The sequence below is a fragment of the Pteropus vampyrus genome, unplaced genomic scaffold, assembly GCF_000151845.1.
Source record: "Pteropus vampyrus isolate Shadow unplaced genomic scaffold, Pvam_2.0 Scaffold432, whole genome shotgun sequence".
NCBI classification, from domain to species: Eukaryota; Metazoa; Chordata; class Mammalia; order Chiroptera; family Pteropodidae; genus Pteropus; species Pteropus vampyrus.
In genome coordinates, this window is record NW_011889213.1 from 209,022 (window position 1) to 233,140 (window position 24,119).

At 45.8% G+C, this 24,119-nt stretch overlaps 4 protein-coding genes across 10 annotated transcripts in view; 1 reads left to right on the plus strand and 3 right to left on the minus strand.

Moving 5' to 3' along the window:
- The window catches only part of LOC105306267 (retina-specific copper amine oxidase-like), a 5,061-nt gene extending 3,395 nt beyond the window's left edge, over window positions 1–1,666 (minus strand). Inside the window, exon 1 of the mRNA XM_011381168.2 lies at window positions 79–1,666. Coding sequence (XP_011379470.1) covers window positions 79–1,666 — 1,588 coding nt within the window. The remainder of the gene's footprint in view (window positions 1–78) is intronic.
- Window positions 1,667–1,682: 16 nt separating this feature from the next.
- On the minus strand, window positions 1,683–8,443 carry LOC105306268 (retina-specific copper amine oxidase). 4 transcript variants are annotated; one of them, XM_023523949.1, is made up of 5 exons: window positions 5,963–8,443; window positions 3,703–3,988; window positions 3,332–3,461; window positions 1,913–1,983; window positions 1,683–1,791 (listed from the first exon to the last, which is right to left on the minus strand). In XM_023523949.1, exons 1-5 carry the CDS (start codon window positions 7,548–7,550, stop codon window positions 1,719–1,721), a joined length of 2,148 nt encoding a protein of 715 aa, XP_023379717.1. In that variant the 5' UTR covers window positions 7,551–8,443; the 3' UTR covers window positions 1,683–1,718. The 4 variants fall into 4 exon arrangements, with proteins under 4 accessions (XP_023379717.1, XP_023379716.1, XP_011379471.1 ...); XM_023523948.1 differs by having other exon boundaries at window positions 1,729–1,983; XM_011381169.2 differs by lacking the exons at window positions 1,683–1,791; window positions 1,913–1,983 and adding an exon at window positions 2,328–2,990.
- Window positions 8,444–8,962: 519 nt separating this feature from the next.
- On the minus strand, window positions 8,963–15,294 carry PSME3 (proteasome activator subunit 3). Of its 2 annotated transcripts, XM_011381170.1 has the most exons (11): window positions 15,007–15,294; window positions 14,292–14,324; window positions 14,114–14,176; window positions 13,816–13,920; window positions 12,855–12,903; window positions 12,195–12,307; window positions 11,898–11,966; window positions 11,686–11,753; window positions 11,534–11,588; window positions 11,320–11,406; window positions 8,963–10,650 (listed from the first exon to the last, which is right to left on the minus strand). In XM_011381170.1, exons 1-11 carry the CDS (start codon window positions 15,046–15,048, stop codon window positions 10,570–10,572), a joined length of 765 nt encoding a protein of 254 aa, XP_011379472.1. In that variant the 5' UTR covers window positions 15,049–15,294; the 3' UTR covers window positions 8,963–10,569. The 2 variants fall into 2 exon arrangements, with proteins under 2 accessions (XP_011379472.1, XP_023379720.1); XM_023523952.1 differs by lacking the exon at window positions 13,816–13,920 and having other exon boundaries at window positions 8,975–10,650; window positions 15,007–15,279.
- Window positions 15,295–16,223: 929 nt separating this feature from the next.
- BECN1 (beclin 1) overlaps window positions 16,224–24,119 on the plus strand; it is a 20,009-nt gene continuing 12,113 nt past the window's right edge. For 2 of the 3 annotated variants that reach the window (XM_011381175.2, XM_023523951.1), the window contains exons 1-2: window positions 23,386–23,545; window positions 23,818–23,946. In XM_011381175.2, the coding sequence (XP_011379477.1) occupies window positions 23,820–23,946 (127 nt within the window). In that variant the 5' untranslated portion in view covers window positions 23,386–23,545; window positions 23,818–23,819. Of the gene's footprint in view, window positions 16,323–23,385; window positions 23,546–23,817; window positions 23,947–24,119 lie in introns of those variants that run through there. The other variant, XM_011381176.2, reaches the window with a different exon arrangement.

Below are 24,119 nucleotides of genomic sequence, written 5' to 3' on the forward strand. Positions count from 1 at the left end.
CTCTTGCCTCGGCTTGATTTGGGGGTCTGTCTTTCCTCTGCTCCACCCCAGCTCTCGATCCTCAACCCGAGCACTCACCTGCCACATCCAGGTCCAGCTTGAAGTGGAAAGCATGCGTGTGAACTGCCCCCAGCACTTGCTCCCCAACACGGTTCCCAAAGAGGAGGCTTTCCTCTCTCCCACTCAGGAAAGCTGTGTTGACAAAGCCCGTGGCATGGACCCGCCCTTCAAGCGCCCCATTTGGGTGCAATACAAAATCCCAAATGTAGTCATAGTTGCCTATGGATGACACAGACCTGACTACAAGGGCTGAGCCGGCCAAACCACCATAGAAATGACTTTGAAGGTGATTGTGGTGCCTTCGAAGAGGTAGTCCCTGGGCCTCCTCAAATACACACACAGCCCCTGGGAGCAACTGGACTGTCCCTTTGTCCACTAATATGTGGATGTCCACCATTGTGGATTGATAGGGGCAGTCCACTCCCCGCACCAAGCCCCGGCTGTGACGGCCAAGTCCATAGCTGCTATCCAAGTAACGGGTCATCATTGTCTTGGGTGAATCAGCACCATAGATAGATACGCATTCCTGGACACCGACTTCATAGGCCACTCGCTCGCCCTTGAACCGAACATCAAAAATCCTCATGCCACTGAACACCCCATGGCCAAAGGTGAATGTCCAGAGGGAGGACACCACAAGGCTCCCTTGTACACTGTATCGGGAACCCTGGGGTGAGAACTGCAGAGGGGGAAGAGGACCCGGGGAGCTCCGGGACCGCAGGGATGAAGCCCCATTCGGCAGGGGCAGGGGAACTCTAACCACTTCCAGCCGGCCAGCCTTAAACTCCCATTCCAACTGTCCCAAGTCTGTATAGTAGCGCCCAAGGTAGAAGACCCGTTGGACAGCCCATTGGGCAGGGTCCAGGGCCCTGTGGTCCAGTAGTAGCTCCAGCCCCACTGGGTGAAGGAAAATCCCAACACCTGAGATGTTATGGTGGAGGGCTATCCAGGTAGTCCGGTCCCCTGAGCGCAAGCCACTCGGGGTAGCCTGCAGAGGTGCCAAAGTGGAACCATTGTAGTTGAAGACTGAAGCGAGGAAGACTGGTGCCTTGGGTAGTTCCACCTCTTTCAAATGTTTCCACATCTGGGCAAACTCAGTTCCCAACATGGGGCGTCGGTGATAGGGCAGGGGGCCCCCGTGACGCTCCACGGTCACATCCCGAATGTAGGACGGGTGGGGCAGCGGTCCCACCACCAGCTCACTCACGTTGGGCTGGGGTTGTCTGCCAAAGAAGACGATGGCCAGTGCCTCCCGGGCAGGCGGGGGGCGCCCCCTGTCCAGGTGGGCCAGGGCTGCGGCCTTGGGGGGCAGCTGCAGCTCCACCGAGAAGACACAGTTGTCCGAGGGCAGGGCCTGGGCTGCATCCACCAGGCCTGGCCCCAGCTGCTGTGTCAGAAAGCTCATCACAGCCGTCAGCTCCTCTCGGCTCAGGTCTGCAAACAGCTGGCTCTGACCAGGGTGTGTCCAGAGCTGGGCAGAGGGGCAGTGGGGAGGCATGCTGGGTTCACCCCCATCTCTTCCCCGGCCAGCTAGCAAGACACACACCAAAGCAAAGATGGTGATGACAGCCAGAGCAAGGAGCACCAGGGTGGTCTTCTGGTTCATTGTTCCATAAACAGAGGGACAGAGGATTGAACCAGAGTAGAGATGTGTATTCTCAGGCCAGCAGAAGAGGGTCTGGTCTCTCTTGGCTCCTATATTGGGGGATCCTGGACTCTGGTTTAGGTTCCCTGTATTCAGAGGCACAAGAGACTGAGGGTGGGAAGAACTGGGAAAGCTGAGGGATGGGGGGCCGGGCCAGCCAGGGCTAGGGGGCGGGCCTGAAGCAGGGCAGCAGCGATTTCCACAGACCTTAAATGGCTTTGTCTTCCAGGCTCCAAATCAGACTCTGCTCTCTGGGTCAGGGTTGGAACTCGGGAGAGCTGGGTAGGAGAAGGGGAGGGATTTCAAAATAATGCAGCGGACCAGCCTGAGCCAGGAAATACACCACTACCAGGGAGCAAGGTCTGTGGCCCCTCACCCCCCTCCGCTCTGCTTCTTCCCCAGCCTCTATCTTCCCAAGGCCAGATGTTCTCTTTCCTGTAACTTGGAACTATTGTTCTCCTTCCAAGGAAAGCCCCACCTCTAGCCCTTCAGCTTCCCAAGCAGCATTCCTTGGCCAGGTCTGTCCCCGTTGTCCTCTTCTCCTCCATTGCTAATTTCCTTGGCCAAAATCCTTAATATTTTCTGGGGGAATTCTAGATACTTCCAGTCACATAGAAGAAAATCAAGTAAAAACTTTGTCATATTTTTTATTATAAATTGCATATTACATCTATTTTTACAAAATTCTACCTATTCTTCCATTTCAATGCACCTGGATAAAGAAATGTCTGGCATAACGTTCACCAAATGTGAACACTTGCTGTTTCTGAGTCGTAGGATTTGTGGTGTTTTTGCTGGAATATTTTAATAATATCATTTGTATAAAATCATCATTTAGAAAAAAGAAACTGAAAATATGAATTAACCGAAAGGATATATGGGGGTTTAGTGTGGGAACAGGCTGTTTCCTGAGAAACATTAAGAGGATTGAAGTCAGGGAAGTAGGAAGTAAGAACAGAAAAGTATGGCTATCTTAGCACATGCCCACCCCCTCTCTGTATCCCACCACACTCCGGGGTTAAAAGCCTTGGTAATAGAAAGGGGGCAAGTCCGGGATACAGGTCGCCAGGTCGGGGATGCAGGCCACAGGGTTGACACTGCAGAGCCCAGCATCCTGGCCCTTCTCAAAGTAGACGCTGCCTGGGGAGAAGATGGAGGGGTCCTCATCAAAGAAGTTATAGGGTCGGAGCAAGAAGCCAACTCTGTTCCCCAGAGTCACTGTGTTGGGGACATCCTCAGCATGGGGAATGTGCAGGAAGCTGGCTGTAACCCAAGCCACCAGGTCCTGCAGGAAAAGGGAGGAGCTAGAGGACTTTGGAGGCAAGACTCAAAGAACCACCCCTCAGCCACAATCCCCAGCCTCCAGCCTTAGCCCCCTTCTACCTCCTCCCAGTCCCAGGCCCACATAATGGGTTCAGTGATCCATGTGAGAAGCTATAGGGTAGTCAGTGTCCCAAGGATAATCTCACCCTAGGAGGAATGACTCATGTTGGTCATGAGAGAACTCATTGGCCCCTCAATCTGAGAACTGGAAATGTACAATTCCCTCCAACCTACTGCCAGAGGTTGGGCAGCCAAGATACCAGACACAGAGGAGGCTCTCTCCTCTGCCCCTGGGCTACCAACCTCTCCTAAGAGAGTCTCATTATTGATGAAGTCAGCAAAGGCAAGAGTAGGCGTCCAGATGTCATTCTGGTAATAGATGCTGCTGCTCTGTGACTCTTCCTCCTTCCTCCGGGTCACCGCGAGCTGGTATCTGACCAGGAATGAATGTCGTGAGAAGGTGGGGTCAGGAAATGTCAAAGGCCTTTACTGTCCCAGAAGTCCTTTAGATCAGATTCTGTGTGAGACCATCTCCCATCCCACATCTACTTGGATCTGAGAGGAGATATAGGGGTGAATGGTAAGCCAAGCACAGTGAGTTGGGGTCTCCAAGAGCTAGGATCGGGAAGGGGACCAGTCCTTCCCTACCACCCACTGCCCAGGGTTCTCCTCACCTCCCCCAGCTGAGGGCCCTCTCCATGTCGCTTTCCAAGGGCATGTGTATGCCAAGGGGGCTGTGAATCTGGATTCGGTACCCACGCTGGTGACCCCAGGCATTAGTCTGGTTGCTAGCCAGGTAAAGGTAGCGAGGAAGGGGGCTTCCCAAGGAAAAAGCTGTCAGGTCCTCCCTTCCCAGGACCTGCCGAGTCAGCTGTGGACGGTGCAGCTGGTGTTCTGGACTCCAAGGGGCTGCCACAGGTTTAAACACCACGTCTTCAGCTACCACCCAGTTTTCCAGCCCTGCCAGGGTGATGGGAGGGAAAGGAGTTCCACGCCAGGTGAGCCAGGCTCCTCACCTACCTCACAACATCCACGACACTGCCCTAACAAAGGGCAGCAGAGTTCATTAGAGAACACTCCATGCTGGGAGCCAGGAGGTCGAGATTTGGGTGCCAGCCCATCTTCTTCAACTTTTCCTTGTCCAATATGGTTACTGCCCACCAGTTTTAAATTAAAAATTCAGTTGCTCACTAGCCACAATTCAAGTGCTCAATAGCCACACGTGGCTAGTGGCTTACGTATTGGACAATGCAGATATAGAACATTTCCATCACTGCAGCAGTTCTGTTAGCCCTGGTCTACCCAATAGACCTTGGACCAATTATTGGCTTCTGATTCTTATTTTCCAAATCTCTACACTGAGCATTGTAAAAGCTGTTCTATGGCTGAGCTCTGTAAATGGAAAAGCACATGCAGATGGCTAGTAATATTCCCGTAACTATGAAAGGGATATTTGTCTTGGAGAAGCTGGCTGGAAAAACCCAATCCCCTTCCATGGTGCCCTGCATACCCTTCCCACTTCTGAGAATTTGCTTTCTTTTTCAGCAAGGTGGGGACAACTTTCAGAAGTGAGTAGATTCATGTCTTTAAATTGTCTGGAGACTCCCTGGAACTCTACTGCATTCGTAACCTGCACTCATCACCCCACTAGGCACTTGATCAGATACTTTGTTTTTGCAGTTTCAGACTGTCAGTTATGTTAAATGTGACCTATCTGAAGGCACCTGGCACACGGAAGCCAGTGCCTCTGCTGGTTATCCTGTGCACAGGGGCCCGACATAACCTCTGGGCCACAGTACAGGCCTGTGCTGCACACACTAGAGATCCAATAAATGTTACTTGATTTTACTCCCCAAGACAAAGCTCTTTAATACCAAAAATGCTAAAGAGAAATTTCGAATCGTAAAATAGTCATATTCTAAATATGTCAAAGAATCGTTAATGTCATTTTGATCATGCTATTTTCTTAGTTCTTCCTGCCCTCTGCCCCCACACACCACACACACACACACACACACACACACGTCATATCTTTATACTCAAGAGAAAAGAAAAATGTTTCACAAAAAAGTAGGCTGTTATACTTGAGCAGTCACTTCCTGTCCCATCTCCCTCCCCAACCTCTTTAATTTCTCTAACTTTAAAATGGGAGAGGGTCTGGTGGATCTCTAATTTTCTTCCTGGTTCTAATCATCTGTGATTTGATAAGTGGGTTATTTTCCATCCTCAACAAAAACATGTTATGAGCAGCAAGTCCTCTTTTTGCCCTGAGACCTACTTGAGAACTCCCTTTCTACACTTGCAGCAAGCCTACTGCATGCCTGCCAAGTCACTGCAGAGCCCATTGTGATGACATGTGCTGGCAGGAATGGGATGGCCCCCCAGGAGGATGGGGCCGCGCTCCCATATCCCATTGTCTGAAATCCTATGGAGCAACTCCCAGCTAGAACCTACCTTTCTCATGCCCCTGGACCACCTCTACTCAGAAAACCTCTTAAGACAGACTGCTTCCTACCCTCTGTTCAGGTCTCTGCTTTCTCCACCTCCACTGACTCTCAGAATTAGTTAGGGAGAACTTGGATAACCCCAACTCCAGCCCTGCCCCACCTCAGGGCAAATTCGCCATCCACAGTGTCACTCCAGGTTAAGGCAACCAGGTACAGCCATTGCATTTAAACTAATTTCACAATTGTAGCAAGTCAGAGGGGCCGGGTAATCAGGACCTGGCAGAGAAGCCTCTCTGCCTTTTGCCAGATACCCAGTAAACCCAGTATTTCAGGCTGACTGCAGTTGAATACACTCAAATCAGTCCCCACTCCGTTGCCACAATGAACTGTGGTGCTGGAATGCCAGCCCCTCTTGCCTCGGCTTGATTTGGGGGTCTGTCTTTCCTCTGCTCCACCCCAGCTCTCGATCCTCAACCCGAGCACTCACCTGCCACATCCAGGTCCAGCTTGAAGTGGAAAGCATGCGTGTGAACTGCCCCCAGCACTTGCTCCCCAACACGGTTCCCAAAGAGGAGGCTTTCCTCTCTCCCACTCAGGAAAGCTGTGTTGACAAAGCCCGTGGCATGGACCCGCCCTTCAAGCGCCCCATTTGGGTGCAATACAAAATCCCAAATGTAGTCATAGTTGCCTATGGATGACACAGACCTGACTACAAGGGCTGAGCCGGCCAAACCACCATAGAAATGACTTTGAAGGTGATTGTGGTGCCTTCGAAGAGGTAGTCCCTGGGCCTCCTCAAATACACACACAGCCCCTGGGAGCAACTGGACTGTCCCTTTGTCCACTAATATGTGGATGTCCACCATTGTGGATTGATAGGGGCAGTCCACTCCCCGCACCAAGCCCCGGCTGTGACGGCCAAGTCCATAGCTGCTATCCAAGTAACGGGTCATCATTGTCTTGGGTGAATCAGCACCATAGATAGATACGCATTCCTGGACACCGACTTCATAGGCCACTCGCTCGCCCTTGAACCGAACATCAAAAATCCTCATGCCACTGAACACCCCATGGCCAAAGGTGAATGTCCAGAGGGAGGACACCACAAGGCTCCCTTGTACACTGTATCGGGAACCCTGGGGTGAGAACTGCAGAGGGGGAAGAGGACCCGGGGAGCTCCGGGACCGCAGGGATGAAGCCCCATTCGGCAGGGGCAGGGGAACTCTAACCACTTCCAGCCGGCCAGCCTTAAACTCCCATTCCAACTGTCCCAAGTCTGTATAGTAGCGCCCAAGGTAGAAGACCCGTTGGACAGCCCATTGGGCAGGGTCCAGGGCCCTGTGGTCCAGTAGTAGCTCCAGCCCCACTGGGTGAAGGAAAATCCCAACACCTGAGATGTTATGGTGGAGGGCTATCCAGGTAGTCCGGTCCCCTGAGCGCAAGCCACTCGGGGTAGCCTGCAGAGGTGCCAAAGTGGAACCATTGTAGTTGAAGACTGAAGCGAGGAAGACTGGTGCCTTGGGTAGTTCCACCTCTTTCAAATGTTTCCACATCTGGGCAAACTCAGTTCCCAACATGGGGCGTCGGTGATAGGGCAGGGGGCCCCCGTGACGCTCCACGGTCACATCCCGAATGTAGGACGGGTGGGGCAGCGGTCCCACCACCAGCTCACTCACGTTGGGCTGGGGTTGTCTGCCAAAGAAGACAATGGCCAGTGCCTCCCGGGCAGGCGGGGGGCGCCCCCTGTCCAGGTGGGCCAGGGCTGCGGCCTTGGGGGGCAGCTGCAGCTCCACCGAGAAGACACAGTTGTCCGAGGGCAGGGCCTGGGCTGCATCCACCAGGCCTGGCCCCAGCTGCTGCGTCAGAAAGCTCATCACAGCCGTCAGCTCCTCTCGGCTCAGGTCTGCAAACAGCTGGCTCTGACCAGGGTGTGTCCAGGGCTGGGTACTGTGGGATATGGAGGGGCAGCGGGGAGGCTGGCTAGAGCCCCCTTGGCTGCTCAGCAAGACATAGGTCAGGGCAAAGATGGTAATGAGGGACAGTGCCAGGAACACGAAGACTACCTTGGGATTCATGGTGAACGCCGAGAGCTGAAATGAGAGTCCTACCAGCTGCTCTTTCCAGTTACTGACATCAAATAAGGGCTTATATTCAGTAGGATGGATAGGAATGGAGAAAACTCCACCCCGTGGGTTGAACAGGAAATTTCTGACCTTGATTTGTATAATTCTGTTCCAATTTTCTGTCCTGTGGTTTGGCCCAAGGTACTACCTCCACGTGCAGCGTATCTCCCCTGCCCCTGAACTACTAGCAGCAGTCAGTACTCACTACTGATTTCCATCATTAAGACTAGATTAGAGGGCATCTGGATTAACGCTAAACCCTACCTTCCATCCAAAATGAGTCTGAGAAAGAATGCAAATCTCAGATGCCCAACCAAGGCCTGTGTGCTGCATGCAGGCACTAGAACTGTCCATTTTCCTACTTCCTGGCAGGCACTACCCACCAATATTTCCAGGATCCATTGCCCAGTTCAGCAGTAAGCACTGTGTTCTGCTAGCTGCCTGTGGCCAAGCCCTCGATCTGTAGTCTCAGACCTCTTCTATCTAGTCAGTGAGGAATGAGGAGCGGTGAGTGCCTGGGCTTAGCAGTCAGGTTGGTGCACCAATTCCAGGTTTTTAAGCTGTGTGACCTCAGGGAAGGTACCTTATCATGAGTCTCAGTGTCTTCACCTATACAGGAATATATCTACCCTACAGAATCATGAAGATTAAATGTGATCATGCACATAAAGTGCTCAGCAAAGCCTGACACAGGGTAGGCATTAAAAAATTGTTAGCTACTGGTACTGATCTCTGAAAACAGAACAGAGCAGATGTTCCTCCATCGTCCAAGACCTTAAATCTCTTTTTGCAGAGACAATGAGAGGATCGTTGGATATCAGAAGGCTACTTTACAAGGTGGACGTTGAGGAAACTTTATTTCAGAGGGAGTAGTGTCCTAGACAGCCCTCCAAGTCTTTTGAAAACCAAAACCAGGTGTCTCCTGGCATCTCCTCAAGAAACTTAAGACATTATTCAGAGGGGAGACTTAGTATAAGGTAAAGAATATGACAGGGTAGGGTGTGCCTCACACCAGGTGATTCCCCAAGTGGAACTAGAGCAGCCTCTCCTGGCAGTTCATGGGTATCACAGGGGAAGGAAGGAACTAGGGATCTTGTTGAGTGAGGGTCAGGACAGAAAGCAGCTTAGGTTAGGAAACAGCTAACTTTCACGTAATTCAGACTGAACATAAATGAAGGACCCGCCCTTGCTTTTTGGTAGGAAGAAGCCTCAGTCTTTCCATTATTCCAGAGAAAAGAGGAAGCTCAATTGGCAAAGACACCCAATAGGGTGACGACTGGAGGTTTATGTGAAGATAGGTGTCCCAATGTGCACGCATGTGATTACAGTTATGTCCCTAGCCACCAGAGCATCGCACCAGGGTCTGCGGCTTTAAAAAGAGGTCAAAGTACCTGTATTTTTAATAATTTCTTGACATGGTAAAAGAATTTTACATTACGATCCAAGGGTGGTAGGGTAGGAGGAGGGACAGTGGAACAATCCAACAAAAAGGGAAACTGAGAAATGCATGGTGGGAGGAGGGAAGGGTTTTATCTGGAAGGGATCTGGAGGGTGGGTAGGGGCATTGCCCAACTAAAATGCAATTGGTTTGTTACTGAGTACTATTCATGGGAAGACAGCATCCTGACTCCTTCTCTGTAACATACTGGGAGTAAAAATGATGCATCCAGGTGGAGATATAATTGGGGGTTGGAAGACCAAGACGGGGGAAGAATAAGAAAGACATTGAGAGTCACCAGCAGGCTGACTGCAGATACTGACTCCCTAGTAGCGGGAGAATAAAAAAGTGGGGGATATCTCTGGAAGATTCAAGAGATAAGAGGCAACTCTTCTATGGTTTTGACTTGTCCAGATTTCCACATACATACAATATGTACATGCATGTGTGCATGCACATACACATACACACACAAGTGACTGCTTTCCCTGGAAGCACAATACTATAAATAAGAGAAATATTTTTCCCAAGGGGAAAGCCCAGCAGAAGCAGCAGCATCTGGCCCTCGCAGCTGTAGACATTCCCATCCCAACTGACAACTGGCCTGGGAAGAAGGAACCAGGAGTCAGAGGACTGGCCTTTGCAATAATGCCCAAAAGGACCCGAGTCACAGAGAAAGGAACCTTCCCCAATCCCTCTGCTTCTCACCTTTTGGTTTTCCTCCAACTCACCAGCCCCTGAGCACCAAGAGGCTACAATATCAGATGATGGGATCCAGCAGATGACAACTAAGACAACTATCATCTTCTGAACAGTGTGTGTGTGACAGGGTTTGGGGAAGGATGGAAGGATGTCAGGTAACAGAGCAGAAAGGCAGATGTATGCTCATTTGTAAGTGTGTGTCTATCACGCACATATGTGTATGTGAAAATTCTAGTTATAAAAACATCTGAAGGAATTAGGTGTTTCTTGTCATGATCAGGTTCAAGGTGGGATGTATTTTGGTGGGAAACTCAAAGTCATCATCCTGAACACTGTGTCAAGGCAGGGAGGATCCAACAACCACAGTGGCAAGAGACACTACATAAAGGAGAGGAGCTGGTCCCTCCTGACCTGGATTCTAAAAAAAACACCTAGCACTTTCCTTCGAGTTCCCTCAGCTTCTAACCAACTAATCATCAGAAGGAAGAAAAGCCCAAGACACTGGGGGGACGGGGGGTAGAGAGGGGACAGAAAACACAAGTATTCTTGTGCCAACATCCTGCACACATAAACCTGGAGTTCTCCAGAAATTAAGTCAGGTTGAGTGTGGGGTATTAGGGAAGGAAATACAAGAGTTCCTGAGGCCTGAAAAAAGAGGTAAACACGTCACAGAACTACAGGAGAGTTTCATTAGACTCTAACTAAAAACAGAGAGGTGTGATTACTATTTCCAGCCAGTTTCCCCATCACGATAGTCATGTAACAAACCAAGGCAATGTCGGTCTTGAGCCAGACTCACAGAGTCCCCTGGCCCTGGCCCTGGCCCTGGCCTCAGTACAGTGTCTCTGCATTGCTGCTCCGGGGCCGTTTGATCTTCTCGATATTTTTCAGGATCATGTCATGTAGAGTGACCTAGAAAAAGAGTGAGCAGGGAAACACACATCTGTTCTACCCTTACCTCAAAAAGAAAACACGATCTCTCCTTCCCAAACCCCCAAGCAATTTTATTCACATAGTGCCAATACCAATATCACTCATTTGAACCTGAATTCAGGGTGCTGCCCCTACACCTCTCTTACACCCCCGAACTGGATATACCTGGGTATTTCCAAGGCCCCGAGTATCTAACAATAACTAACATTTATCAAGCTCTTAACATATCAAAAATTGCACTTGGTCCTTTAATGTGTTATCGCACTCATTTTTAAAAACCATCTTTGTGCAGTAGATACTCAAGTTCCACTTTAGAGGTGAGGAAACTAAAATATGAGGTTAAACAACTTGCCCAAGGCCACACATTACAGGTAGAGCTAATTCTAGAGTTAAGTCTGTCTGACCCTAACAACCTAATCTTTGCCCCTATACTATACTGCACTCCTTCCCACTCAGGTAGAAATAAGGGAGATACCCAGGTAGAAACCCTCAATGATTTCAGAGTTCTCAACAGTCAGTTGATGAGCAGAATTTGTTCTACTCATTTTACCTCCATCCCTCATCTTGAGCCCCAGACAGTGGCAAGAAATTTTTCACCAGAACTAAGAGAAGCCAGGGCAACTGTGGGCAGGGGCCAAGGTTACTTACATATTGGTTCCTTAGTTCTGATATGATCAGACGAAGGCTGATATATTCTTTCTCATCAATCTCCGTCACAGTGCGGCGATAGTCCTCCTGAAAGACAGGGCAGAAAAAAGGCTACTTCCCAAGGCCTGACTGTCCACAGACGACTCTTTCCCACTAATAGTCACTCCTCCCTATCCTACCACTTCCACCCTCAGGCTACAAAACCCTTACTTACCACATGGGGATATTTAGCTATTTTAGAAACCAATTTGGCTCTTGTAATATAATATCTGGAAAGAGAGAAGAGGAGGAAGCTGCAGGAGACCCTGGACAGTGCTTATTGCCTCACCAGCCCCCAATTCCTGGGCCAAGCCCAAGTAGCCCTACCTAGAAATCTGGTCCAGATAAGATGCAGCTTCACTCTCAACAGTCCTTAGTTCAGCAACTGTCTCCTCCTGAAAAAAAAAACAAACAAACAGTGAGTCAAAAGTCACTTCCACATCATTCCTCAGCAGACCAAATAGAAACAGAAAACAAAACAGGGGAGATGAGAGTATCTCCCAAACCTTCCTCCCCAGTGTGTAATGCAAGCACATTACCTGAATGGACACCCCAAAGTTGTTCCCATCTTCTATCCTAGGAATCAGGAGCTGTACCCACATTTTGACCTGGAAGGTGAGTAGACCAAAAAATATATATGAAGACCATGGCTTTTGTGGATGATGTAGTATACAATTTATGCTATTGGGGCCAGATTTCAGGAGCACAGGAGCCAAGATACTTAGTCTGCCAACACCCATATCACCTCCATGCCTCCAGCCCCACCATCCATCATTTTTCATAGTTCAATCCAGGCTGTCTGAAGTCAGCCCATAGGTCACTAGCCCCTGCCTCACCGTGTTGCATTTCTCAATCAGCAGCCGGATCTCAGGTTTCACTTTCTCAATAATGTCCACCAGCTGCTGGTTGCTTTTTAGCATCCCATTGGGCATCACAAACACCTTGGTTCCTGGCAGGGACATGAAGAAGGCCAAATGATTGGGGTGGGGGCCAGGACACAGCATCCCCCATCCTTCTGTCTTCTTCCTCAGACCCATGAGATGCCATGACCGCTGCCTTTTATCTGTCACAACCCTATCTACGAACCATGACATCACTAACAGAATAAAAAAGAGAATGTATGAATTAACAAGTGAGTGTCTAAAGTATGCCCAAATAAGGAAATCTAAATACACTCTACAGATTTAATGTACCAACTACCATTGAAGAGGAAAAAATAACATGGAACTGGGACTTCTGTGAAAAATCTACAGCATGTAGCCACCTCCCAACTTCTCTCCTTTAGCAGTTCACACTAAGTCAAATCCTCCCTGTTTATTGAAAAATTAGGTTTAGAGTGCTAAATAATGACAATTGTTTGGAAGACTTGGGAATGGTAACTCTGAGAAATAAAATCAGATCCTGCTTCCAGGCCAGGAGAATACCAGATCCATCCTGCTTCTCAAGGCTGCAAGCCAGAGGGTGGGAGGGGTAGGAGAGGGAAGGGTGGCTCTTACCTTGGAAGGCCTCTTCACACTCATCCAATCTTCGCTTCTTGTAAGTGGGCTAAGTATACAAAGAGACAGGAATTAGCCTGCTCTCAACACGCAAAGCCCTATCATAGGTTACACTTCAAACAAGCTTAGTCCCTTATTTGACCCCACAGGTTATCTTATTAATTCATGCACAACTTACCAAGCACATCCAAGACTTTAAGAAAAGATTCTTGCCACAAAGCAACTTACATTCTAGTTGGTAAGACCAACCTTTCAAGAAATACACTACATTAAGCAATTAGGGGAGGGGGTGGATACTATAAACAACAGGAAAAAAAGAACCATTCAATGCAGGGTAAAGATAATTAAAGGGAATATGTACAAATTTATTGGTTCCACAAAGAAACATAATATTCAATTAATAAACACATATTTAAGCACCTGCTATGTACTAGGAACAATGTTAGGTGCTGGGGATACAAAAATGATTAAGACAGTTTCTGCTTTCCAGAATGGCAAATCCTATCAATGACACAGTAATGCAGACAAAGAACAATAGTGTCATCGGTGTTATAGAATGTGGAAATATAACTGATAAGGACTAGGTAATAAAGATACACACCAAAGACAGGGTCAGCAGTTATATATCAAGAAAAACTACTCATCCCATAACAAGACTCAAGACATTGAAACAGGTAAGAAAAGTCTTGCTTAGAGCCATGAGGACAGACCAGATAACCTGAGGGCACCTGTAGCTATTAGTCCTACTTGAAACTCACTCTCACAGAGTAGCGTTAGCAAATTCACCCCCTGCTATAAATGAAAATCAGTGTCTAAAGGGGGTGTTCTGGAGTCATGTTTGTGACAGTCCTCATTCCCAGATCCAAAACCCACTGTCTCCTCTGTACATGTTCAAACTGACCAGGAAATAGAAGAGAGTACCTATTGCTTCAGAACACAAAGATAAATAGAGAACACTTACACCGTCCAGTCCATCATGGCTATTGGTGAGAAGAATGGGGTCAGGGACAGGTAGATTCATATCTGAGTGGATCTGAGTTAGGTCATGGATGTTTAGGATTGGTTCCTGAAAGAGACGCCCAACCCCCAAACAGTAGTCTTTTCAAGATGAACAAAAAATGTGAAGGGCAATAAATGAGAATGCTTTAATGCTTTACAGTACAAAACAAAAGAGAACCAACACATGACTTGTCCCATTTGAGAGAAAGACCAGAACCAAAATAATTGGGGAATTGGAGGAAAAGAAAAAGGTCTCTCACCTTCAAAAAACTATCAAGTTCTAACAACTTCTTTGGGAAAAAATTTGCCACCAAGTCTTCTGCCTAAAAATGAGGAAAAATTCATTAATAATTGTGGGAAGGTAACTCTCTACAGTGATCTCTTCTTTTGGAAACTCAATCATTAACCAACACTCATTTTTCTATTTATTTCACTCACCTCACTTGTGATCCGCTCCCTGAAAGAATCAACCTAAAATTAACAAAGAAAGCAATTCAGTAAGAGCAAGTCAGTACCTGGCAAATGAAGTATGGGCAGGATGGGGAAACCCAAATCTAGCTCTCTTTCCCTCACCTTGTAATTATAATGAGAAGCTGAGAGGCCCCCAGATTTCAAATACTTCATTTTTTTGAGAACCCATTTCTCCATCTCAGGAGAGGGAAGCGGGGCTTGAGGGCAGCACCCGCCTGTCTTGTCTCCCTCCCTCCCTGTGTCTGAGGCTATCTGAATTTGAGAGCAGACGAAAGACAGGTAGATAGGGGAGGTGTGAGCTCACAAAAGCGCCAACCCCAATTCAGACCTTGCCTATGATGCGAGGCAGGCCTGACGCCAAGGGCAGGGGCAGAGGCAGCGTCCGGAGGCGGGGACGTTGCTGGGCTGGGTAACTTCCAGCTGTCACTAGCCTAAAGCACTGAGTCCACCACGTGTTCGCGGAAGTCTCCCTGGGGCTCTCCATCACCAGATGAGGTACTGAGGCCACCCTATATTATCCTCTCCCCCGATGCCATCTCAGCGAGTGGGGGGCTGGGCTGAGCCGAGCGGAAGCTCAGAGCTGGTGTCCCCAGGGAGACAAAGACGCCATGGGGAGTTGGGAGCTGGTCAGACTGCTCCGGGATCGAAGCGAGGGGTAAGGAGGCCGGACCGGCGCCGCTACCTTGAGCTTCACTTCCTGATCCACCTTCAGCAACGAGGCCATGGCCGGGCCGGGCCGTGTCCGCTCCGCTGGAAACCGGAGGCGCTGTGGGCTCCGGGGAGGGGGTCAGAAGGACGGGAGGAAACTCGACTGCTCTCAGATGCGGCCGCCCTCGCTGGCTCACTCACTGCTCGCTCGCTCGCTCCCTCCCTCCCTCCGTGCTGCTTGCCCGCCCGCCTGCTGCCTGCTGCCTGCTGCCTGCTCACTCTCTCGCTCGCCCTCCCGGCTTTCGCCGCTCACGCCGGACGTTACGTCACAGCCAATCGCCGGGACTCCGGCGAGGATGCGCACGTGCCCTGCGCAGCCGCACTGAGGTTCGGCTCTGGACGCTCCAGCTCGGCCCTTATCTCCCGGGTTCCAGTGCCTTGTAAGAGACAAGTGAGAGGGTGGGTCTTGTTTACGAGAACTGAGTCTCAAAAAGACTCGGGAACTGTTTGACTCTCGTTAGCCCGGCACCCTCCTTCACCGAAGGGACCTTCTGAGCCACTGCCGCTTTGAGGACAGAACCGACGGCGCCGTCGCGCCCCAGTGACGTCGGACTGAGGAAGCAGGCGGTCCCGGAGCTGGGTTCGGGGGTCTAGTCTGCGATTCCTGCTGCCTCCTCCCGTTGGCCGAAGCTCTCGTGTTTAGGCTAGAGCCAAATAGAAGAAAAGTTCTATTGTACCAGGCTTCCCCACCTTTCTCCACCACTTATCTTCATACGTTTTCAGACCTCAGAGATCAACTGCTTGATGGGCAAATTGACGCCCAGAGAGGGATAGGCTGCACAGTGATAACAGTAAATCCTGGACCAGAATCCAGATCTCCAGACTTAGAGGACAATGCTGTATCCATTTTCCTAAGGAAGGCAGAGACCGTATCTTTTTATTCACGCATTCGTTCGGTCTGTCTCTTAACATTGGTTATTTCGCTCAGTGGGTGAATGTCAGTGGGCCAGGACACTGCTAGACTCTGGGACAATACTGCCTCAGAGCCTAGAAATGTAACGTGAGTCACTTATGTAAGTTAAAATCTAAGAGTAGCCACACTAAAAAGTAAAATAGATGAAATTAATTTTAATCATGTTTAACCTAGTTTATCCAAATATTTCTCAACAGGTAATATAAAAAATATTAACGAGATTGTATACATTCTTTTTTCATACCAAGTCTTCGAAATCCAGTGTGAATTTTACACTTAACTGCACATCTCAACTCAGGCGCCACATTTGTAATGCTGAATAGCCACGTCTGACTAGTGCCTCCTGTATTGAAAAGCACAGCTCTGGGAAATCGAAGGTAAATGAGTTTCAAGTTCTTGGGTCTCATGGGGCTTAATATTGGGGAAGGACACCAGAAAGTAAACTAGCAACATAATTACAAAATCTGATAAATATTAGTTAACAAATGACTGATATAAAGAATACCAGAGGTCTATTTTAGGAAGAATGGACAAGGAAGACCTCTCAGATTATGCTGAAATCTAAAGGATGTAAAGGAGTTAGCTTGGGAGGAGTGAAGGGACAAGCCTCAAAGGTACAGGTGCAGCATAAGCAAATGCCCTGGAGAGTGAAAGAGGTTGTCCTATTGAAGAAATTGAAAGACTAGTGAACTGGAGGTGGAAGTGGGGCGGGGAGGGTTGTTAGGAAACAATTGGAATTAAGTGCAAAGGCAGGTAATCTGATGTACGTTTTGGAGTTGCCGTTGCTGCTGAACATTTATCCCAGGAAGGCCTCTGTGCTAAGTGCAAGGAAAATGGTGGGAATATGCAGTTAAGTGAAGTGCAACTGACTGTGGCCTTTGGAATCAGAGAGACCTGGCTTCTATCCCTATCTCAGCTCTTTACCAACTGTGATATCTTGGTAAAATTACTGAAATGCTGTCTCAGTTCCCTCACCTGTCAAATGGAATTTCAGTCATTATTAATAAATAATATATAATTCCATAGGGTTGTTGTGAGTATTGGAAATCATATATATGTTAAAGAACTAGCACAGTGCCCGGACACAAGGCAGGAACTAGATACATAGTTAGTAGCCTTTGTCAGATAAGCTACCTGTTAGTGCTTAGCATGAAGAGGTTACTTCTTAAACTATATAATTTTCCTTGCTTTTAGACTCAAATTCCTTTTCCAATTATACGGAGCTACATACAACATTGCCCATACTACCCATCTTGCTTATCAACATCTAACTTTTCCCCTTTCTTCCTCTGCTTTCTGTTAACATTTGTCCCTAGTTTTTGAACTCTGATCTGGAACCTAATTTCAGGAATGCTTTCCCAAATTAACTTCACCCCATTTTAAGTGTGCCATTACCCTGCATTGCTTACAGAATTAATAACTTCAACTTGAAAACTTAGTATGTTTGTGCTTGTTGAAATATGGCTTTGTTCTCAAATAATTGTGTTTTGTCTTCAAGTAAGTCATAAGAAGACACATTCCTTCTCTATTTCCCATCCTCTTCCCTTATCCAAATGTTTTATATAATACTCTACTCATTATTTATTCAGTGAGCAGTTGCTGAGGGTACCATTATATTTAACAAACTATTCATTCCTGGGTGCTTATGAATCAAACACAATCACTAATGGCTGGTCTCACTTTAAATTCATGTCCACAACTCTCAAATGGGTGCACAACACTGCCTGAGATCCTACTATGTGCTTCTGACAAGTTTATTCTCCCACACTCCAAATGACCATCACACCTTCTCACCTTCCTAAACCTCTAATATCCCTCCCCTCCCAACTCCAATTTATGGTCTTGGATTATTCTTCACTGAGAAAACAGAAGCAAATGAGAACTTTATTTCACCCCCAGATCTGCCAATCTGCAAATCCCTTCTGCTTTTCCTCCTCTTTCATTGAAGGAAACATCTGTTCCCATCAAAAACCAACACTTCCTTTTGTGTGCCGGAAACCAGCCCCTTTCACTTTCTGATTATCCTTCAGTGATCATCCTTTTTTTCTCCTATATTACATTTATCTCTCTCTACTGGATCACATCCAAACATGATAAGTACCTCCTATCTTGAGAAAAACCCTCCCTTGAACCCAGATTTCTCTCACACTTTTTTTCTTCATAGTCAGACTTCTTGAGCAATATTATTGTCTCTTACTCTTCTTTCTCATCTCCCACTTACTCTAATCCATTTCAATCAGGCTTTCCCATTCCATGTTCTCACTGAGATAGTTTTGTTGGATTACCAATGACTTCCATGTTGACAGTACCAGTGGTCACCTCTCCCTCTTACCTAAAACTCTCAGTGGTACTCAACATCTGTATGCTGATGGCCCTAAATTTTTCCAGTCCTGACATCTAACTGAGCTCCAGTTGTCTACTTTGACGTCTCTACTTGGATAGCTAATAGGCATCTCAAACTTAATGTGGCCAAACCAGAATTCTTGATTCTCCCACACACCTGTTATTTTCCTACTCTTCCCCATCTCAATAACTGACAGAACTGTCTACCTAGTTATTCAAACCAAACAACTATCAACCTGATTCCTCTCCCTCGTCTCCCCACATCCAACCATCAGCAGGTCTTGTCAGCCTTACCTGAATAATGAATCCTGTATGAGCATGCTTTTCTCTGTCTCATTTGTTATCCTAGTCAGTCATTGTCATCCTTTGCTAGGACTATTACAATAGACTATTTGGTCTCTATTTTCACTCTTGCCACCACACCCACTACCACATTCTAGTCTCTACTCACACCCAAACTATCTTTTAATATGTCAACCACAGTTATAGCAATATCTACTAAAGCTGAATAAACATATGTATAGATTTCTATATATACCTGTGACCCAGAAATCTCAACTCTAGAAACATACCCAACAGAAATGCATGAATACATTCATCAAGAACATGAACAAGAATGTTTGTGTCAACACTATTCACAATAGCTGCAACTGGAAACTACTCAAATGCCTCTCAAGAGTAGGATAGATAACTAAATTTTAATATATTCACAATGGAATACCGCATAGTATTGAGAATAGATGAACTAAAACACAGAAGATGGAGGAATCACAATACTAGGCAAAAGAAGAAGGTTGGCGGGGGGCTGGGTGAAAAGTAAAAGGATAAAGAAGTACAAATTGGTAGTTATAAAGTCACAGATGTAAAGTACAGCATAGGGAATATAGTCAATAACATTGTAATAACTATGTATGATGCCAGGTGGGTACTAGATTTATTGGGGGGATCGCTTCATAAATTATATAAATGTCTAACCACTGTGCTGTATACCTGAAACTAATAATGTTGAATGTCAACTGTAATGGAAAAATAAAATAACAAAATTTAAATAAGAAACCAAAAACGAAAGAGTCAAAAACAGTCAAAACTAATCTATGGTGGTAGAAGTGAGGATGCTCTTTCCCCTCATGATGAGTAGCACCTGGAAGGGGGCATGGGCCAGGAGAGTTGCTGATTACAAATGTGTGTGTTCATTTGTGAAAATTCACTGAACTGTACACTTATGTTTGTGTCCTTTTCTTAATTTAATGCTTCAATAATTTTAAAAGTCTGCCAGATTATGTCTCTTCCCTGTGTGTCATCCTCAATGATTTCATAGCTAATAGAGGCCTTCCTGAATCCCCCAGTTGAAGTAACTCCATCTACCCTTGCCCCCACTTAATGTGTTTACTGCTATAACAAAGTACCACAAACTGGGTGGCTTAGAACAAGAGAAATGTATTGTCTCACAATTTTGGAGGCTAGAATTAGCTAGAATCATGAAATCAAAGTAGCTGGACTGTGCTCCCTCTGAAGGTGCTAAAGAAGAACATGTTCCAGGCCTCTCTCCTAGCTCCTGGTAGCTTCAGATGTTCCTTGGCTTAGAAACAACTGTCTTCTCTCTGTGTCTCTTCACGTGTCTTCCTTCTGTTCATGTCTATCTTTGTATCCAAACTGTCTCTTTATAAAAACACCAGTCATTAACTTATCTGCAAAGATTCTATTTACAAATAAGGTCACAGTCACAGGTACTGGGGTTAGGACATCAACATCTTTTGGGGAGACACAATTCAACCTATAACACCTACCATTATCTGAAATCTTATTCATTCATTTACATGTTTATTGTCAAAATCCTCTAAAATGTAAACTGTTAGAGCAGTTTACCAGTGTATTCTCTCAGACCTAGAAGAGTGACTGGCAAATAGTAGATCCTCAATAAGTGTTGAATTGATGACGTGGGTATGTTGTTGATTATTCACAATCCATCATGCATTATACATACTGTTATATATTCTCTAAGCAGCAAGACACACAATTTACTATGTGCCAGGCATTCCTTTTTGTACTTCATATTATTAGATCATTTAATCATCACACTATGCTATGGAAAATATATTATTATGCTTCTTTTAGAAATAAAAAAACAAAGCACAGACTAGTTTAATAAACTTGCTCAAGGTCAGTGTTGGTGAATGACAAATATAGGGTTTGAACCTAGGCAGTCTAGACTTTCAAACTCTCAGTTATAATCTTTATACTTCCTACCTCTTTAGAAGCCCATTACATCTCTATGCCTTTCTGAGATGGTGTTAGTGGCAGCCAAGCAGGAATAAATGTAGGACTACTAAAGAGTCACACCAGGCCTAAGTGAGAATTCTTTGGGAATGATTCCTCTCACCTCCTCTGGAGGGGGTCTCATGCTGAAAGATCCAAGAGGAAGAGGGTTGTAAAAACTATAATTAACAATACCAAGAGAAAACCAATCTAGTTCCATATATTGCATCTAATATTAATTATAGGAGGATTACCTACATTTAAAATAACATGAAAGTCACTTCTGGAAGTGGGAACAACTTTCTAAGCAATATAAGTCACCAAGAAAAAAAAATAGATTTGATCACATAAGAATTTAAAACTTTTGCACATCTGGAAAACATCTTAATAGACCATTCATGCAAAATAATGAAAGATATTGAGCAAAATATTAAGAACCTAGTAGGTAAATGAAAGAATGTAAACAGAAAATTCAAAAAAGAGAAGCCAATATATACCAATGATGCCAATTAAAATAACAGGGATGTGCCTTTTTTTTCCCCCCCCCCCTCATTCCTCAAATATATGATACCTAATACTGGCCAAGGCATTGTGAAACAGGCTCTCACACATTCCTGAAGGCAGAATTATGTACAACCACTGTGAAAAACTATTGCTAATTTTAATCAAGAGACATGAAATAGCCACATTCTTTTTCATCGGTAATCCCAATAGTGAGGCTCTGTTGTAAGGAAGCAGTCAGTTCTTCATTGAAGCATTAGTGTAATCACCAAAACTGGAAGCAATGGAAATTTCCAGCAACGAAGAAATACAGTAAGTTAGTGCACTTGATATGATGTAATGCAGCCATGACAATTACAAAAAACTTAACATGAAAAAATATGTAATATTAAATTTTAAAAACAATACAAAAATTTCATAGTTTATAAATAAAAATACAACCATGTTAAAATATATAGGAAAAACATTTTAACGGAAAACATAAAAATTATAGTGTGGTGAGATTATGGATAATTTCATTACACCATTCACCTAACTTCTTGTATTGTTATGTTATCTTTCTGTAAAAGTTTAAATATTGTAAATTAATTACAGGTTTATTGTAAAAAAAAAAATCTAAATACAAATTGTGTGCAATAAAGTCTCTGTCCCGTTGTCCAGTGAAAGACACTGCTTGCTGCATATCACTTCATATAACAACACATAACGTCATATCATACACCATATACCATGTTATTTTTTGTACAAATGGAATCATACCATGTATACTACCTATTACTTTTCTTATTTCAATCGATAATCATCTCTTGCCTCAGTTTATGCAAAAATTTCTTAATTGGCCTTCCTGCTTCTACCCTTGCCCTTCTTCAGATTATTCTCAAAGTAGCCAAATAAACCAAGTAAAAAGCAAGTTTACTTCATTCTTTTTAATGGTTGTGTGGTATTCTGCTAAATGGATAATACAATAACATTTAAACAATCCTCTATTACTGAAGGACATTTAGCAGTGAAAATTCTTGTACATATATATTTGATCACTTGCATATCTATTAGGAAAATTCTTAGAAAGCAATTATATGAGATAAAGACTATGAACATTTAAAATTTTGATAAATATTCCTAAATTGAGCTCCAAAAATATTATGCTAATTTATACTCCCAGTCAACAACAGTATTCTAGAGTTCCCCAAATGCTCATCAACACTGGCTATTATCAACTGGTTCAGCCTTTACCAATCTTATAAACAAGAAATGCTGCCTCACCGAAGTTTAATTTCCATTGACTTAATTACAAGTGAAATGAAACATCTTTTAATTTCTTTATCAACCATTTGTTTTTCTGTGAGCTACTTTTTCATATTTTTTGCCCATTTAATTATTGGCCTATTCGAATTTTTATTGACTGAATAGAGTTCTATATATTAATGAAATTTATCTTCTATCTTATGAGCTGCAACTACCACATTTTTCTTCTGTAATTTTTTTTTTTACAGAGTCTTTAATAGTTACAAAAATTTTTATTTCTAAGAAGTAAAATTCAATATTTCCTTTTTTGGCTTCTGATCTTCATGTCATGCTTAGATAGGTCTTCTCCACTCCAAGATTATAAAAAATATTCACTCATGCTTTCAATGAGTACTTTTAATCATAGTATTTTCGATGCTTAAAATTGTGACCAATTGGTGTAACTTCTTTTGGTGTAAGCAGTGAAGTAGAAGATTCAGCTCATGGCTATCTACATGGCTCTCTGGACCCACTTACCACTTATTAAGCAGTTCATTTCCCCAATGATTTGAAATACTAGCTTTAATACCCACTAAATCCCCCTGTATACGTGGTCTATTTTTGAATTCTGTTGTTTCATTGATCTATTACTGCACCAAGACAAAAATGTTCTAGTTTTATACTACGTTACAATACGTTTCAATATCTGAAGTTCTCGACTTTCCCTGATTAATAACTGTAATTTTATAATACAAAATAAAACACAGTAAAGTTTACCTCCTAACCTTCCGCTCCAAGTGTGTCTACCACTCTCTCAGGAGCCTTTGAAAGAAAGCCCAGCTCTCCAGAGGAGAAATTATTAAAACTGATATTGCAGAAAGCATTAAAGTGGCTCCGTTCAGAAGTGACAAATCTGAAGAAAAGTCACTGAATTAAAGAACAGCGGAGGCTCCTCATTCTCTCCCAACCCAACTCGGTCCTTCCACTTCTCGCAACCTTCTCCCACCCGTCGATGCCGGCTGAGTTCCCCAGTTTTGCCTCTAGGGGCCGCAGCGGGTCCGGTAAGCAGGAGGACCAGGACCGACCTCCTGGCTCCTCCTGCAGCTGCAGGCGTCGTGGCGTAACGTCCGGTCAGGGCGGAAGTCCTCCGCTGGCCGACCGGGAAGTAGCTGAAAACTGGGCGATGGCAGTTCTGGAGGCCTCGCTCCCGGGCAGACCCGAGGCCACGGTGCCCCCGCGGTAGACCAGACCAGGGAGGCGGGCTCCGGGCCCCGAGGTGAAGAGAGTCGAGGGCTGAACCGCGCGACCTTAGCAAGGAGCCTGGGAACCCTTACGGACCCTATTGCAGCCCCTCCCTAACTGGGCTGTAAACTGCCTTTGCCGGGGCTGCCCCGGAAGCAGGTCCTGTGGGTATCGTGCCTCTCCTAGAGGGAAAAACGCGGGCGGGAATTCTCCCCCTTAACCACACCAGCAAGGCAGGGGTAGCCCAGGATACGGGGTTCAAGAGTACCGATTCTCCCTAACTTCGCCTGCTCTCCATCGCCGCAGGGATGGAGGGGTCTAAGTCGTCCAGCAGCACCATGCAGGTGAGCTTCGTGTGCCAGCGCTGCAGCCAGCCCCTGAAACTGGACACGAGCTTCAAGATTCTGGACCATGTCACCATCCAGGAGCTCACAGGTCAGCGAGACCTTTGGAAAGAGGATGACTGAGATCGTTGAAAGTGGGCGGCTTCGGAGTTGAAGGTCTTATATCCGTGTAGTCTGCTACAGACTCGCTGTGTAAACCTAGGAAAGTCAGTTAATCTCTCTGGCACCCTGTTTTCTCATCCTGAACATAAATGAGTTCTGACA